General features: G+C 37.1%; 1 protein-coding gene across 2 annotated transcripts in view; it reads left to right on the top strand.

The window, feature by feature from the left end:
* Positions 1 to 15,877, top strand: part of GNA13 (G protein subunit alpha 13) — a 45,938-nt gene that overhangs the window by 2,200 nt on the left and 27,861 nt on the right. The window contains exons 2-3 of one of the 2 annotated variants that reach the window (XM_070937732.1): positions 768 to 834; positions 1,340 to 1,563. In XM_070937732.1, the coding sequence (XP_070793833.1) occupies positions 786 to 834; positions 1,340 to 1,563 (273 nt within the window). In that variant the 5' untranslated portion in view covers positions 768 to 785. The remainder of the gene's footprint in view (positions 1 to 767; positions 835 to 1,339; positions 1,564 to 15,877) is intronic. The other variant, XM_070937731.1, reaches the window with a different exon arrangement.

The following is a 15,877-nucleotide window of genomic DNA, read 5'->3' as shown; positions in this document are numbered from 1 at the left end:
TTATTTATTCTCTAGATTTATATCCCACTTTTCCAGGAGCTCAAGGCAACATACATACCGGTAGTACGCCCTTTTCCAATTTCCCCCTACACCAAATGTGCAACATAGTTTGGCCTAAGAGAGTGACTCATCCGAGATTACCCAGTGATTGAAAATAGAGTTGAACCTGGGTCTCCAACCTTGTCCAACACTGGGTCTTGTGGATAAAAAACTATTGATAATACATTCAAACAGAAAATAATTTGTTCTTGGCTGTTGTAATCTTGGACATGTTTTATGCTTTATGACAGTATCATGTGATAGGTAATGATTATATCAGCCTTTATGAAATACCGTAGTGAACTATACAAAGTGCACTGTGTTTATAATCATGATATATTGATAATGTTAATAAATATTAATTTACATGCAGAAAATGAATGATCCTAATGCAGGTAGTGACTTTTAGCAAAAGAGAAGTGCTAATATAAGACTATTGTCTAACAAGTCTATGACAATGCTGAAACAAGAACTTTTTTATGCAGTACACCAATATTCCATTCAGTATTGAACCAATTAATACACATTTTGCTTTTTAAACTTTTATTTTTAAATATTAAGTGTTTAAACATCAAAAAGGTTGTTTAAAATGTAGTCACATTTATTTGTATTTTAAATTAAATCCAATGCATTTAATCAAATTTTTGTTGCATCTTAGAATCATTTAAACTTTGACATATATGATAATGATTAATCTATATTTTATCATTTTCTCCTGTTTGCTGCAGCTGTTTCTCTGCGTGTTTATGAGATGTAAAACTGCTGAGTTGAATATAGTAGAACTCCCAGAAGCATGTAATTAATTTTTGCTACTTTAAATGTCTGGAATTGCATATATGAAAATAAATATGAGCAATACTAAACCTTTTACTGGAAAATTAAAATTTGTAAAATGTGATTCGAGATTTGCTTGAATCAGAATGCTAAGTGGATAGATTTCAACTCAGTTTTAGAGCAGCCATCACTTATAATTTAAAGAAAGTGTTCATAATCATACTTTGAGAAACTTTTATTTTTAAAAAGATTTAGAAGTATCTATTATATATACAAAGGCAGGTGAAATCAAAGGAAATCAGAGACCTCGGTGTGTATAACCTGGTTCAGGTTACTATAGTAGATTTGGGATTGTTACCTATTTCTGGTCTGCATATATGTTTTTCCATTTAGTTTCTTACATTTTGGGTGAGAATATGAAGCTGTCTGTATACATGGGTCATGTTTTGTGTTTTGAGAGTAACAAGTTATTAAGTTTAATGTAAATGCATTTGGAAACTAACACATAGTTTCAATTTTGTTGAAGGTGTTAGAGTCCTTGTGGATGCTCGTGAGAAACTTCATATTCCATGGGGAAATCCTGCTAATCAAACAAATGGCGACAAGATGATGGCCTTTGATACCCGTTCAGAAGTGGTGCAAGGGATGGTGCAAACCTATACTTTCTTACAGTACCTTCCAACAGTAAGAGCTTTGTGGGCAGACAGTGGAATCCAGCATGCTTATGACAGACGCAGAGAATTTCAGTTGGTAAGAGACATAACCATATTTTTGTAGTTATTGTGATAATACAATTTAAAATCTTTTATAAATGAAATGGAGGTATTTTGGGTGGACTTTTTGTTACATGAACATGAATTTTAATACTGTAGATAATGATGGACATAAGGATAAGAATAATAACAGTAAAATTAATTTCCATAAAGCCAAAATGCAGAACTATAACAGGATTTAGAATTTAAATGTTGACCTATAACCAATATTCAGCAGGCATATTTTTGTTCATGCAATGAGACTTCCTATTTCCTCTCCATTCAGTACTTGGTGCTTTCTGAGGTGGGCTGCTTTTCTCTTTTCTTTTTTTGTAAACGTTTCATAACCTAGCTAGGTAACATTATCAGTGCAAAGGAGACAGGGATTTTCTGACTGTTTATATATATATATAGTGTCTTACCCTGCCAGTCTTGGTTGGGGTATGGTTACCTCCTTGATGGTTCCTTTATTAGGGAATTGTTTCTTCCCTGGTTGTTCATCTGGTGCTGTTTCTTGATTTATTGGGTGTTGACTGCTGGGGAGGGGGGGGGGATGTGTACTAGGCTGTTTGTTTCCTTCCTAGGTTTTTTATTGTATTTTTTAAATGGCATGGTAACAGTTTCGCAATTGACAGTTACAGTTTCAACTGGCAAACTGTTAACATTTTAAATCAATCCAAATCCAATAATGCTAGTGAATTTCTGGAAACATGGTACTCAGAGAAATCAGTAATCAATAGACACATGGAGATAAAGCCCATTTATATATACCCCTCTCCCTCATACTGATGATGTTATCTAGCTGCGTAAAGCAGGGTGGATAAAAATCAATGATTTTTTTTAAAAAATCAAAAAAATCAGATTTTTTTGATTTAAATTGGATTTTTTTGATTTAAATCAGATTTTTTTTATTTAAATCGGATTTTTTTTATTTAAATCGGATTTATTTTAATAAAAAACTTTTGGGGTAAAAATCTATCGTAAGATAGTTTTCTATTTAAGATACATAAATAATTTAGTTTATTCAACATGAAATGGAGCTTAGTTATGTAGCATGAGGCTGTATATTCTGCAACACTGGGACTATTGGTGAGTCAACAGTGGGTCAAAGGAGTAGCAGAGATGACAGTTGCTCTTTAAAAATTATGATTTAAGTCATGATTTAAATTGTGATTTAAATCAACTCGATTTAAATCAAATCCACCCTGGTGTAAAGTAACATCTGCAAGAAAATCAGCTATACATATTCTGTACTACAGATCAGAGCACTTTACGGCCTGTGGGCCATATCCGGCCCTTTAACTCCTCTTTAACTGTCCAGCCCCCAGCTTCTCATATGGCCCCTTGGGAAAAGTAATTATTCATGCCTGTTCTACTGATTCCTCTCCATCATATGTGTAGCATTGGATATAAAATAGCCTGGTTCTGAATAGGCATGTATTTAGTACCTTTATTTATTGTCAGAACTATAGCAATTCCTCAAGAAAAATATTGCCTAATCATTTAAAATTACATGTGTAGTATATGTTTCATTAAAATAGATATATAAATGGTATTAACAAGCAGAGATAACCTGGAGATGGGTGGGAATATTTTTCCCAAGTAAGACAAGATAGAATGGTTTGAGCATTATGTAATTTGTTCCCAAATTATAAATAATGTTACAATTGCTGTAATATTAAGTAAGAGCATGTAGACGGCTGTTTGCAGTGTAGATGGTTGCTTGTAGTGCATTATACATGAAGATTACTGTAATGGCATAGAGCAGTGATGGCTAACCTTTTCTGGACCGAGTGCCCAAAGCACGTATGTGCGCGCCTGAACCTCCAAAATACAATGCGCATGCGGCCCCTGTGCATGCGCTTGGCCTCACGCATGCACGTGCGCCCCATGCAGTACCCTGCCCCCTGCATGTGCCTCACCCCCTGCGCACATGTGCGCCCCACACACACGCCCCCTGTGCATGTGCGGCAGAGACCCAAAGAGCAGCTGGCTAGCAGGAGGCACGCGCATGCGCGGCGGAGCTGAACTGGGGCGATGGCTCGTGTGCCTCCTCTTGCACGCATGCCATCACAGGCATAGAGTATTCTTCATAATGTTCTATAGTTGGGATAAAAACATTTTATTTTAGATTTATTTTATGGTAATAACAAATCTGTATGCTGCATTGTGATAGCTCAGAATCCAGAACAAAATTAGTGGGAATTGAGGAGTAAACTAGAATATTTCAGAGAGACTCACATATTGCAGAAGTAGGACAAATAAAAAATAAGTATAAGGGAAATAAGTATAAGGATTATCAAAACAATATAATGGGAATGTTCATACTCTTTGACCGTAGAACGTTGAGTGGCCTTGGGAAAATTAAAAATAGAAAATCAAGATCTATAAGAGGGAAGGCATAGAAGAATATGCAATACATTGGAAAGAAAAAGTGTCATGCTGGCCTGAGTACTGACCAGGAGCTAGCTTCCCAATAACATCGCTTTACAAAAGGATTTCCAACAAATCAGAGAGCTGAAGTGGTAAAAGTACATAGGCCAAAGGCTAATTTCACTCAGTTTACCTTTGGCTTTTTTCTGGGATATTTCCAATTGCCCACCTTCTTTACTAAGCTGATGTGAGTTCAGTGGATAATTTATTTGCAGTTGCTGGTTTTCTGTGTAATTGTTTTAAATTAAGATCTTTCTTTACGACAACAGGGTTGGCATGCACAGGTGATGTCCCTGTAAATATATTGGTACCATAAATGCCATATTATTTATCACATCACAATATGTCAAAAGTGGTGGTGTACACATTCCTCCCCCCCGCCCCACTAACACAGTTGTCCTGCTTACATCTTGAAAAACTTCTGTGGTTGAAAAAACTCCACACTGCCATAGGATATGCTATAGGAGAGCAGAATTGATTGAAACAGAATGTATGAAAATGATTTTCTACTTGCACAGAGTATTATTGGATCCAAACCAATACAAACAGTATGCAAAATAAATCAACAACAATACACCTTTAATGTATAAATGTGAAAACAGGAAATTAAACATTTCATTACTTTATGAGTCTCTTCTGGGATAACTTGGGGAAAAGGAAGTCTCTGTATTTTTTGTTCTTTTAACCAATTTTATACTGGATTTGGAGTATGGGGAGAAAAATTAATGCAAAGCTATTTCAGTTATTGCTTGAATACTGGAAAGCAGCTTTCTCCATCCTTGGTACCTGCAGATCTATGGTTTTCAAACCCAAAAATTCCTCAAGTGGTTTGATCTGATATTTTTTGGAGTTAAAGCCAATGTTAATTAGGAAAGGTTGGTCTACAGTTTCATGGTTCGTGAATGCTTTAACTGCAAAATCTCTCTCCCATTTAAATAAGAACATTAATGCTTCAGAACTCTTGCTGTGACTTGATTAAAGTATTTAGACAATTAAGTGTTTTTTATCAGGGCCACCTGGTCTACCCAAATATGGGATGAAGCATACTGCTTCCGCTTTTGCCTTTTTAGCCCCAATCCAGGAGCCTTCACAGGCACAGTGACAGGGATAGTTTTGGTGCTATCTCTTGCTAATGCAATCTTAAGATTTGTTCAAAAGCCAAATTTCTTAAGTGCAAATTTTAAAAAAATGATTGCCAAAATAATGGAATTGTTCATCCCAATTTAAATTATTTGAGGAAATTTAATGTTTTTATTATCAGCGTACACAATTCTGAATGACATTGGGAATATTTTTCATTAACCATCTAATTAGTTGCTGACCTTTGATTTGTCACTTATTTTTAGTAAAGCACTTCTTATATGTAATTAAACAATACATGCAGTTTCCATAGCCCACAAAACCATAAAGGTTAAGTCATTACAAAAGAGGTTCAGTTTTAGAACATGTAACCTTTTAACCCAAAGGAAAAAGTTTACAGGTACAATATTCTGTAATAGCAGTAAAATATTAATGCATTTAATATTAATGTTATTGCATCAGGGTTTCAGTTGTTATAATAATTGGGAATGAAAGGACAATAAATGACTGATGCAGAAGCAATGGAAAGAAATCTCAAAATACACTGTAGGTATATCATAATACTTTTCAAAGCAATACCTACGTAGATTGCTATGTCTTTCCACAATTTCAAGATAACGTTTGCCTTTTAGATTACTTTTTATAATGGTACATTCAAGCCTATTTGACTGTTTTTCAGTATGGGCATTTTCATAGAAGATTCCTATATATGGTTTTAAAGAGTTGCTTTCTACATTTCAGCCTGGATACTGTTTGCTTTGAAGGAAATATACTAGTTACTCACAGTGTATTTTGAATACAGCTTTTCTCAGCATGTTAGAGGAAGCAGAGGAAAGAGATTCATCCTTTCACATCCTCCACCGCCTCTTCCTGCATAGAAATGTAGTACTCTGAGCACAGAAAAGCACATGTGACTTTCAGCCAAGTTTGGAAGTATGAATTGCTTCTTTGCACTAACTTCTTGCATCATAGTCTTTCCCTTCCCTTTTACTTCCTGTCTCTGACAAACATCAGTAATAAGAATTGAATGACACAATACCAGAAAGTGTTGTTGTTTTTCTACACTTTTAGTTGTTCATATTTCAGTATTTCAGAAAGTGAACAAGACATAAATTGCCTTTAACTTGCGGCATATTTTAAATCTCCAGGTTGCTTGTCAGTTACATTCTAAGCAGTTGCTTTTTTAAAAAAATCCAGTTGTTTTAGTATGCATGTACACAGACAGACAGACACATACATAAACATACAATAAATAAATTAGGCTTATATGTGGTAGTAATTACAAATGATTCTGAATAGTATATTCCAATAAGGAAAGTTATAACAATATATATTCATATAGATGCTTTTAGCATGGAAATAAGAGCTTTTTTAAAAAAAACTATACAATAAGGTAAAGATAAGGGTTCCCCTGCACACGTGTGCTAGTTGTTTCCGGCTCTTGGGGTGGTGCTCATCTCTGTTTCTAAGCCAAAGAGCCAGCACTGTCTGAAGATGTTTCTGTGGTCATGTGGCTGGCATGATTCAATGCCAGAGGTGCAGAGAGCACTGTTACCTTCTCACCAAAGTGGTCCTTATTTTTCTACTTGCATTTTTTACATGCTTTCGAACTACTAGGTTGGCAGAAGCTGGGACAAGTAACGGGAGCTCACCCTGTTATGCGGTGCTAGGGTTTCTAACCGCTGAACTGCCAACCTTCTGATTGACAAGCTCAGCATCTTAGCCAGAGAACCACCGTGCCCCCTACCTACACAGTATTAGATACTATATTACTGCTAATGTAAGTGTGGTAAAGCTGATTTTCAGCTACTTCAGTTCAATTTTCAATCGAGTCATCTTCCTTCCTGCCCAATAAAAGTGTTCCTTAAATCAGGGGTCACCAACCTTTCGGACCTCAGGGACCACTAAATTCATAATTTTAAATCCCGCAGACCTCTAATATTATCTGCCTAATGACCGGGTAGGTGGACATATGACAGTGGGCGTGGCCAACTCGATGTCACTCGTGTCGAGGGGTGCCTCGTCGGCCTCTACCTGCCCCTCCCCTCCCAGCCACTCCTCGCCTGGAGTGGCTGGGAGGGCCCCAACAGGAAGCAGTTGTTGGAGCTAAGCAGCCACCACGAGAAAGAAATGGCAAAACAGCTGGCTCAGTTCAGATTGGATCTGGCTGAGAAGGAGGCTCAGCAGAAGCACCTCACTGAGGATTACGAGCATAAGTTTTCCAAGCAGAGGAAAGACCTGCAAGGCCAGGTACCGGCACCTGCAGGCTCAGCAGGCTGAGATGGTCAGCCAGTTCCAGGCCATGATGCAGTCCCACTGGAACGAGGCCCTCTGGCTCTTCGCCACCAGCGGCGCTTCCCTCCAGCCTTCGTTCAAAGCCCCACACCAGAAAGCCGAAGCAGACCCCGAGTTGGAATTTCTGCCCCCCTCTGACCCGCACAAAAAGACCCCGAAGGGTGAGACTCTCTGCAGCAATACAAACATTCATTGCACGTATCCAGCGCAGGGGCCGTAGTTTGAAGACCCCTGATTTAGTGCAATAGAAAAAATGAAAATATTTTTTCTGCGGACCACCAAAATTTTCTTGCGGACCACCAGTGGTCCACGGACCACCACTTGGTGACCGCTGCCTTAAATGGTATTGGGCTCACCAAACACTCCTGCCACCAGAAAGGATAAGACAATATTTGCCAGTTTTTTATTTCCTTGTCAGTTATCAATTATGGTTTATGAAAATCATAAGAGGATCCCTAATCTCAGTGGAACAGTAGGGATGTTCCATGAGGAGAGGGAAGTCTTTGATAGGAAGAGAGAATCTCTAGATCCCAAGGTAATTTATGCCTTAGTTAACTACCATTTTGATCACTGTAACATGCTCTAGATTAGAGGTCCCCAACCCCCGAGCAGTGTTCCACTACCAGGCTGTAACTGGTTTGTAACTGAGCCACGGAAGTGTACGAGGGTCCACTCATGCAAGCCATTTCCTCTCCCATCCCCCCCGGGCCATTAAGCCATAAAGATTGGGGACCACTGCTCTAGATAGAGCTGTGTTGAAGAACACATAGACGTTGCGGTTGGCCCAGAATGTAGTGGCATGAGCAGTTTGGGGTGTTTCTTGTTACATTCATGTACACTGCTGTTCCATAAACTGCATTGCCTCCTAGTAGGCTTCTTGTGCAGGTATCATCTATAAAGTTGTACATGGCATGGGACCAAGCTATCTGGGAGGGGGGACCACATTTCTCCCACCACCTTTGCTCTTTCCACCAGATATAGTAGAGGGTATATTTCTGGTCCTTTCACATAATATAATCTTGCTTTTTGTAACAGTATTAGCTTTTCATAAGACACTGAAATCCTGCCTGGTTTCCCCAGGGTCACAGGTTTAGGTGAGGTCTATTAAGTGGGGTTGTTGTTTGCTTTATTTTTGGATTTGTGTGACCAGGGTGTTATCCTTCAATCCCAAGGATTGTTATATTCGTTGAGCTTTTAATCGTATGTTGCCTAGAGTCACTTTAATGTGAGATGGGCAATTTCATAAATAAGTACATCAATTTATTCCCCTTTCACCATTAGGATACTTTTGCTGAAACAAATGCCATGTATGTGCAACATGCATACACTTCTAAAACAAGAACTTGATGGATTGAACATTAAAGCTCAGAAAATTATGCCTACTTACTAAATCAGAAGTAGAAACATTAGCATCTGAGGTGCACTATTACCTTATGGATAGAGAGCTGAACTTATAAGATTGCTTTTGAATCCTAATCATTTCTTGGGCTGGCTAAATATTTCAAAGAATTGTAAAACTAATAATTTATTCTGAAATACGATGGAAATTTTCCAGCATAAGGAAAAATAGTTCCGTTGATGTATGATAGAACATATTTCTGTGTTCTGCCTCAGTACAAAATTGGGACAAGATTCTAAGGCAATAGAAGTTTGAAACAAGCTGAAAAAGTGCTTGTTATCTATTGGACTACTAGTACGTTTTAATTTTTGCACCGCTCATATTCTCATCTTATGGAGTTTGGTTTAAATTAGGATATATAAATAAATTGTATTTTCATTACAAGCAGAAAGTGCATGCCATTCAGTTAAAATGTCATATTTTTAGGTAGAAGACATAAAATGCAGCACTCCTTCAAAAATGATTGTAAGGTTCAATTCTTTTCAAAGTGACATATAAAATTGATACAAGACCTGTCTTCACAAAGGTATTTCCTATATAAATGCATATCTGGTATATATTATTGTGCTTCAGTAATTTTTACTGCAAATAGTTTCTACAAGGGACTGTAGGGGAAGTATTTATTTTTTGTCAATTTTCAATTGTCAATTAACTTTCCAATTGTAGTTGTACTACTAATACAAGACAGGGTATGTATTTTTATTTGAAGTAGACCTTGATATGCGAAACTAAAGAGTAGTAAGCAACTTTATATTAGCAATACTTTTTTTTTTTTATCATTTGATCAGCAGTGGATTTTATTAACAAAACAGAAAGGTGCTCCAGTGATGATGTATCCTGTCATTGCTCTTGTAATTGGGCAACACAATCCAAAGGTGCAAGCTTGTGAAGTTGTCCATAGCAATACTTTTTTAATAGCTTATATTGTGTACAAGAGTTGGCATTCCTAGCTATAGAATATTTGCACACAAACTGGGTCAAGCCTATGTAACTTTTACCTAGTAAGGGGCTGTTCTCGATCTATACTCCTAAAAGTAGTGGATGCTCCTATAAGTAGTAGATGGAGCTACTTCACTTTACAATAAATTCCACATCAGACTTTTAAACATGCTAACAAAATTTTGACTGTAATTTATACAAGAGTAAATATATATTCAATATTATATACAGATGAAACCTTTCAAATCAACAGCTTTCATGTTAATTCTTTTCTCTTTCTATAAGGTAAAATAAACCTTTAATTTGGATGTAACAATTAAGAGAAGAGTACTGTTATTGGATAATACTGTTGTTTCTGTAGTTTCTATTGATGTGCTTGTAATTTCTTTCAATTTATGTCGTTAAAAGGCTGCTTATAAAAATAAATGAGCAAAGGCCCTTTAGGTTTGTAGGCTGTTGACCTGCAGGCCTATGAAGTTACACAATAATAAGATTGGCATTCTAAAAGCAGTAAGTGTTTAAATTCTTGCTTCCAATCTTTCTGTTATGCACAAAAAGGGTCCTTTTGATGGTTTCCTGCTTGTTAGTACCACCAAACACTCCAGTCATTTGAATCTGATACTGTATAAATGAACTCACCTGATGTACAGTTTTCCTAATTAATGGAAACCACAATGAACTTGAGATTCAGAAATATAAATATTTTCAGTAGGTTATATGCATTAATGAAATAGAGCATGGGAAGAAACGTGGAGTAGGATTGTTTGCTTTGTGTTTGCTCTGCTTCAATATATTTGGGAGATACCTCTTGGACTTTATATTAAATAGGACTAAGAAATTAACTATTGAACTGTGCTTGATTAATTAAAAGGTGATTTAGAGCATTGCAAAGACCTTATACATGCACCGTAATGCAGTGGTCCTCAACCGTTATCCTTCATCTTCTTTCGCAGTAATAATGTGAAGACACATAATTTCTTATCCTTTGAGATCTCAGAAATTTTGATCCAGTTCACTTTATTTTTTCTGGTTATTTTAAGCTGTGGTAAAATCTTAGGAGCTTTTATTTTTTTTAATATTGTACATCATAAGTAATCAGATATTGCTAGTTGTCTTCCTGTTATTCATTACCAAATACGTTATGAGGAATAGATACAGAAATATGGAATTTTACTTTATTTCATTATGAGGTAACTTTTACAAGCAAAGGCTATTTGTCCTTTAGTCTTGCTATACTTAATTACAGGCTTAGTACCATAACAGCTACCTCAAACAGAACACATTTTCAAAGGAAACCATAGTGACTGTCAAGGTCAAGACAGTAGTAAATATATCTTGGTTTAGAACCCATATGTATTAAGCTCTATATTGCAGGTAGATTTGGCCAAAAGCAGAAAATTTAGGACCAGAGAGTTTAAAACACAGCATATACTTATATTATCTATTTTTAAGAGGCATTTTGTTCTTAAACTTGGATAAACTTCCATTTTGTCATCATATGGGACATGGGAAAAGAAGAAAAAGATGCAATAGGACTAATTCAGAATAATTTCAAAGGTTGCCAATTAATAATACATATTTTCATTTGACAATTTCTAATACTGTATGGCTCAGATAATCTTTTCCCAACATTAACCTTTTAGATGATACTAGTTTGAAACAGCTTGCCACCAGATTTGCCACAGGAATAAACCCCACTGATTATTGCCTTCACAAATTAGTTAAAAGCAACCAGTTCAATTCTAGCTGCAATTTCTTTCTTTCTTTCTTTCTTTTTTTTTTTTTTTTTTTTGCAAGAGTTGGTTCTCTATCAGAGGTTAGTTTCTTTTCAGAATGTCACGCAAACACAGGAAATGTTAAAAGAGGAAATATACAATGTAAGCAAAAGTAACCATTTGCTAATGATTTAGTTACGTTCCTACTGAAGTAGAATAATATATCTTGCACTCAGCCTTCAATTGCATTCAATATCCTGTTTGAAGACTAAATAAAATGCTATAAATTTTATGGATTATATTATCGAACACAAGAATCCAATTCAAGTAATTGATAAGTTGGTAAACATATACAATACAGTGGGGCAAAAAAGTATTTAGTCAGCCACCAATTGTGCAAGTTCTCCCACTTAAAAAGATGAGAGAGGCCTGTAATTGACATCATAGGTAGACCTCAACTATGAGAGACAACATGAGAAAACAAATCCAGACAATCACATTGTCTGATTTGGAAAGAATTTATTTGCAAATTATGGTAGAAAATAAGTATTTGGTCACCTAGAAACAAGCAAGATTTCTGGCTCTCACAGAACTTCTTCTTTAAGAGGCTCCTCTGTCCTCCACTCATTACCTGTATTAATGGCACCTCTTTGAACTTGTTATCAGTATAAAAGACACCTGTCCACAACCTCAAACAGTCACAGCTCCAAAGAGCTGTCGAAGGACACCAGAAACAAAATTGTAGTCCTGCACCAGGCTGGGAAGACTGAATCTGCAATAGGCAAGCAGCTTGGTGTGAAGAAATCAACTGTGGGAGCAATAATTAGAAAATGGAAGACATACAAGATCACTGTTAATCTCCCTCAATCTGGGGCTTCACGCAAGATTTCACCCTGTGGGGTCAAAATGATCACAAGAACGGTGAGCAAAAATCCCAGAACCACATGGGGGGACCTAGTGAATGACCTGCAGAGAGCTGGGACCAACGTAACAAAGGCTACCATCAGTAACACACTACGCCGCCAGGGACTCAGATCCTGCAGTGCCAGACGTGTCCCCCTGCTTAAGCCAGTACATGTCCGGGCCCGTCTGAAGTTTGCTAGAGAGCATTTGGATGATCCAGAAGAGGTTTGGGAGAATGTCATATGGTCAGATGAAACCAAAGTAGAACTGTTTGGTAGAAACACAACTCGTCGTGTTTGGAGGAGAGAGAATGCTGAGTTGCATCCAAAGAACACCATAACTACTGTGAAGCATGGGGGTGGCAACATCATGCTTTGGGGCTGTTTCTCTGCAAAGGGACCAGGATGACTGATCCGTGAACAGGAAAGAATGAATGGGGCCATGTATCGTGAAATTTTGAGTGCAAACCTCCTTCCATCAGCAAGGGCATTGAAGATGAAACATGGCTGGCTCTTTCAGCATGACAATGATCCCAAACACACCACCCGGGCAACGAAGGAGTGACTTCGTAAGAAGCATTTCAAGGTCCTGGAGTGGCCTAGCCAGTCTCCAGATCTCAACCCCATAGAAAACCTTTGGAGGGAGTTGAAAGTCCGTGTTGCCCAGCGACAGCCCCAAAACATCACTGCTCTAGAGGAGATCTGCATGGAGGAATGGGCCAACATACCAGCAACAGTGTGTGCCAACCTTGTGAAGACTTACAGTTTGACCTCTGTCATTGCCAACAAAGGATATATAACAAAGTATTGAGATGAACTTTTGATATTGACCAAATACTTATTTTCCATCATAATTTGCAAATAAATGCTTTCCAAATCAGACAATGTGATTGGATTTGTTTTCTCATTTTGTCTCTCATAGTTGAGGTCTACCTATGATGTCAATTATAGGCCTCTCTCATCTTTTTAAGTGGAAGAACTTGCACAATTGGTGGCTGACTAAATACTTTTTTGCCCCACTGTATTGTATATGTGTATATATATACAGGGAGGAGTCATAAAATGAGGGTGTGGCTAACTGATGAAGGCAAATAAGCCAGAAATAGATCTATTTTAGTCCTCCTTAAGTCTTACAACAGACAGCATAATGCTGCTTAAATGTCTGATAAAGCCTAGAAAATAGTGATTTGGGATGTCACTTAACTATTGCTATATAAAACATCTTGATTTACGTAGGAAAAACCCTGGCTAGAACAGTAATGCACATGTAGACCTACGGAAAAAAAAGAAAAATACACACACACACACACACACACACCAAATAAAATCAAATTAAAAACAATTTTATTAGAAGTAAAATTTCTTCTATAAGCCATCCAGAGTTTTCTTAATAAAATAAATAAATGTGCACACACACAAAACTCCTTATACTGTGGCAATAGACTAAATTGTAAAAATCATATATATGGAGATTGGTATATATTCACTCTCCTACCTCTGCATGTAAAGCTATTTCTATGAGATTATAGTTATGTGTACACACACACACACACACACACACACACACACACACACACACTATTCTACAGCTGTTCATCCAACAAAAGAGTTGATTTAAATGGCCTCTACAAAGAAATATAAGGATTCCAGTCTAGTTTATTCTATTTATTTACAGTTTATAAAAGCATGATTAATAGTTCAACTCTCTGCTGCTGTTGTTTCTATCAAAGCAGTGTTAGTATGTAAAGAAATTTTCACAAAAAATTAGCCCAGAAGTGATAAATTGAAAGAGTTATAGCAGCACTAGTAGTCCTTAAATTAACAACAGTGATTGGGATTGGGAACTCCATCTCTAAGTGACATGGTTGTAAAGCATGATATCATGTGACTGCATTGATTTACAGCAATAGTTTCAGTAGTGATCATTAAATTAATCCTGCATAGTTGTTAAGTGCAATGTCATATGATCTCCATTTGTGACTTCCTGCTGACTTCCCTATTGACTTTGCTTGTCAGAAACCAGTAGGGAAAGTCACAAATGGAAATCATGACCGAGGGACACTTTCACTGTCATAATTGCGAGCCCATTGCCAAGTGCCCGAATCATGATCATATGACTGGGGATGCTGCAGTGGCCAGTTTAGAAAGCTAGTTGTAACTCTCCTTGTTCATTGCTATTGTCTAGTCCCACCTTAGACACAAGTTCACTTGAATGGTCTTGGACCAGTTACTCACTCTCAGCACAGAAGGAAGAAAATGGCAATGAAATCGATGAAATCTTGCCAAAAAATGTCACCAAAAAATGAATTGGCTTGAAGGAACCTCACCTCTCCCCCCACCCATCCCCAAAGTATCTCACAAATAGCTACAGTACTCTAAATTCATGCTTTTCTAATATTACTTTGGTCACTTTGGTTCTAAAATAGCTTGGTCACTCATATCCTGGTCATCTCCTGAATGGACTATTGCAACATGCTCTACTTGGGACTACCCTTGAAAATTATCTGGAAGCTTCAACTGGTGCAGAGTGCATCTACACAAGCAATATTGGGTGCCCAAAGAATGGCACATATGCACTGTTGTTTTGTGAACTGCACTGAGTGCCAATTTGTTTTCAAATCCAACTAAGGTCATGGCCTATGAAGCCCTACATATGCATGACTGTAACTTCGTTGCCTGTATCCTTGCAATTTATATTGATATTGATTGTTTCCTAGTATGATTTGATTGCTTAATTGTACCATATGACTGTCACTGGGTGTTGTGCCTTGTGATTCTTGACAAGTGTATCTTGTTTTTTTATGTAATATGTACACTGAGAGTATATGCACGAAAGAAAAATTCCTTGCGTGTCCAATCACACTTTGCCAATAAGGAATTCTATTCTACATAGCATGGGGCCATGCTACCTATGGAACCAATTCCACCTCATCACATCAGCCCATCCAATCCAATTAGAAAGGGAAGATAAGTTGCAGGCCCCATCAGCCAAAGTATTTTGACTGGTGGAGTCTAGGAAGATAGCCTTCTATGCCATTGCCCCTGTACTATGGAATATTCTCTCTCCCCCCCTTGAGATGAAGTGGGCCCCGACTCTCCTCGTCTTCTGAAAAGGGGTCAAAATATGGTTTTGCGGCATTGCATGGGGCACAAAAGATAATGCAGTCCTGGGGTGGTTGGTACCATGAGAGCCTTCCCTCCATCTTTATTCACCAATTTTAACAAGGCTAAATTGCCTTCTTAGAAATACTTTTGTTTGAAATTTTCATAATTTTATAATTTTAAAAAAATTAATCCTAAATTAATTTCAATATTTTAACTTTAATTTTATATACCTGTATATGCTGATTTTGTACTGTACACTGCACAAAGTTCCTTTCTGAGGGAAATGGGCAGTCTACAAATGCAAAATATAAATAAATGTAAATATTTTCCTAATGTTCTGGTATAGTTATTTCTAACTTCCTCTAACACTTCTCTTTCTTCATATATTTTTTAAAATCTGACCACTCCATTCTGAAGTTCAGGGATACTTCTTCCCTAGTCCAA

Source organism: Pituophis catenifer, unplaced genomic scaffold (assembly GCF_029215685.1).
Source record: "Pituophis catenifer annectens isolate HBS135680 unplaced genomic scaffold, rPitCat1.0.hap2 SCAF_2, whole genome shotgun sequence".
NCBI classification, from domain to species: Eukaryota; Metazoa; Chordata; class Lepidosauria; order Squamata; family Colubridae; genus Pituophis; species Pituophis catenifer.
Note: the sequence above shows the minus strand (reverse complement) of the source record. Positions and strands in the feature narration are given on the sequence as shown.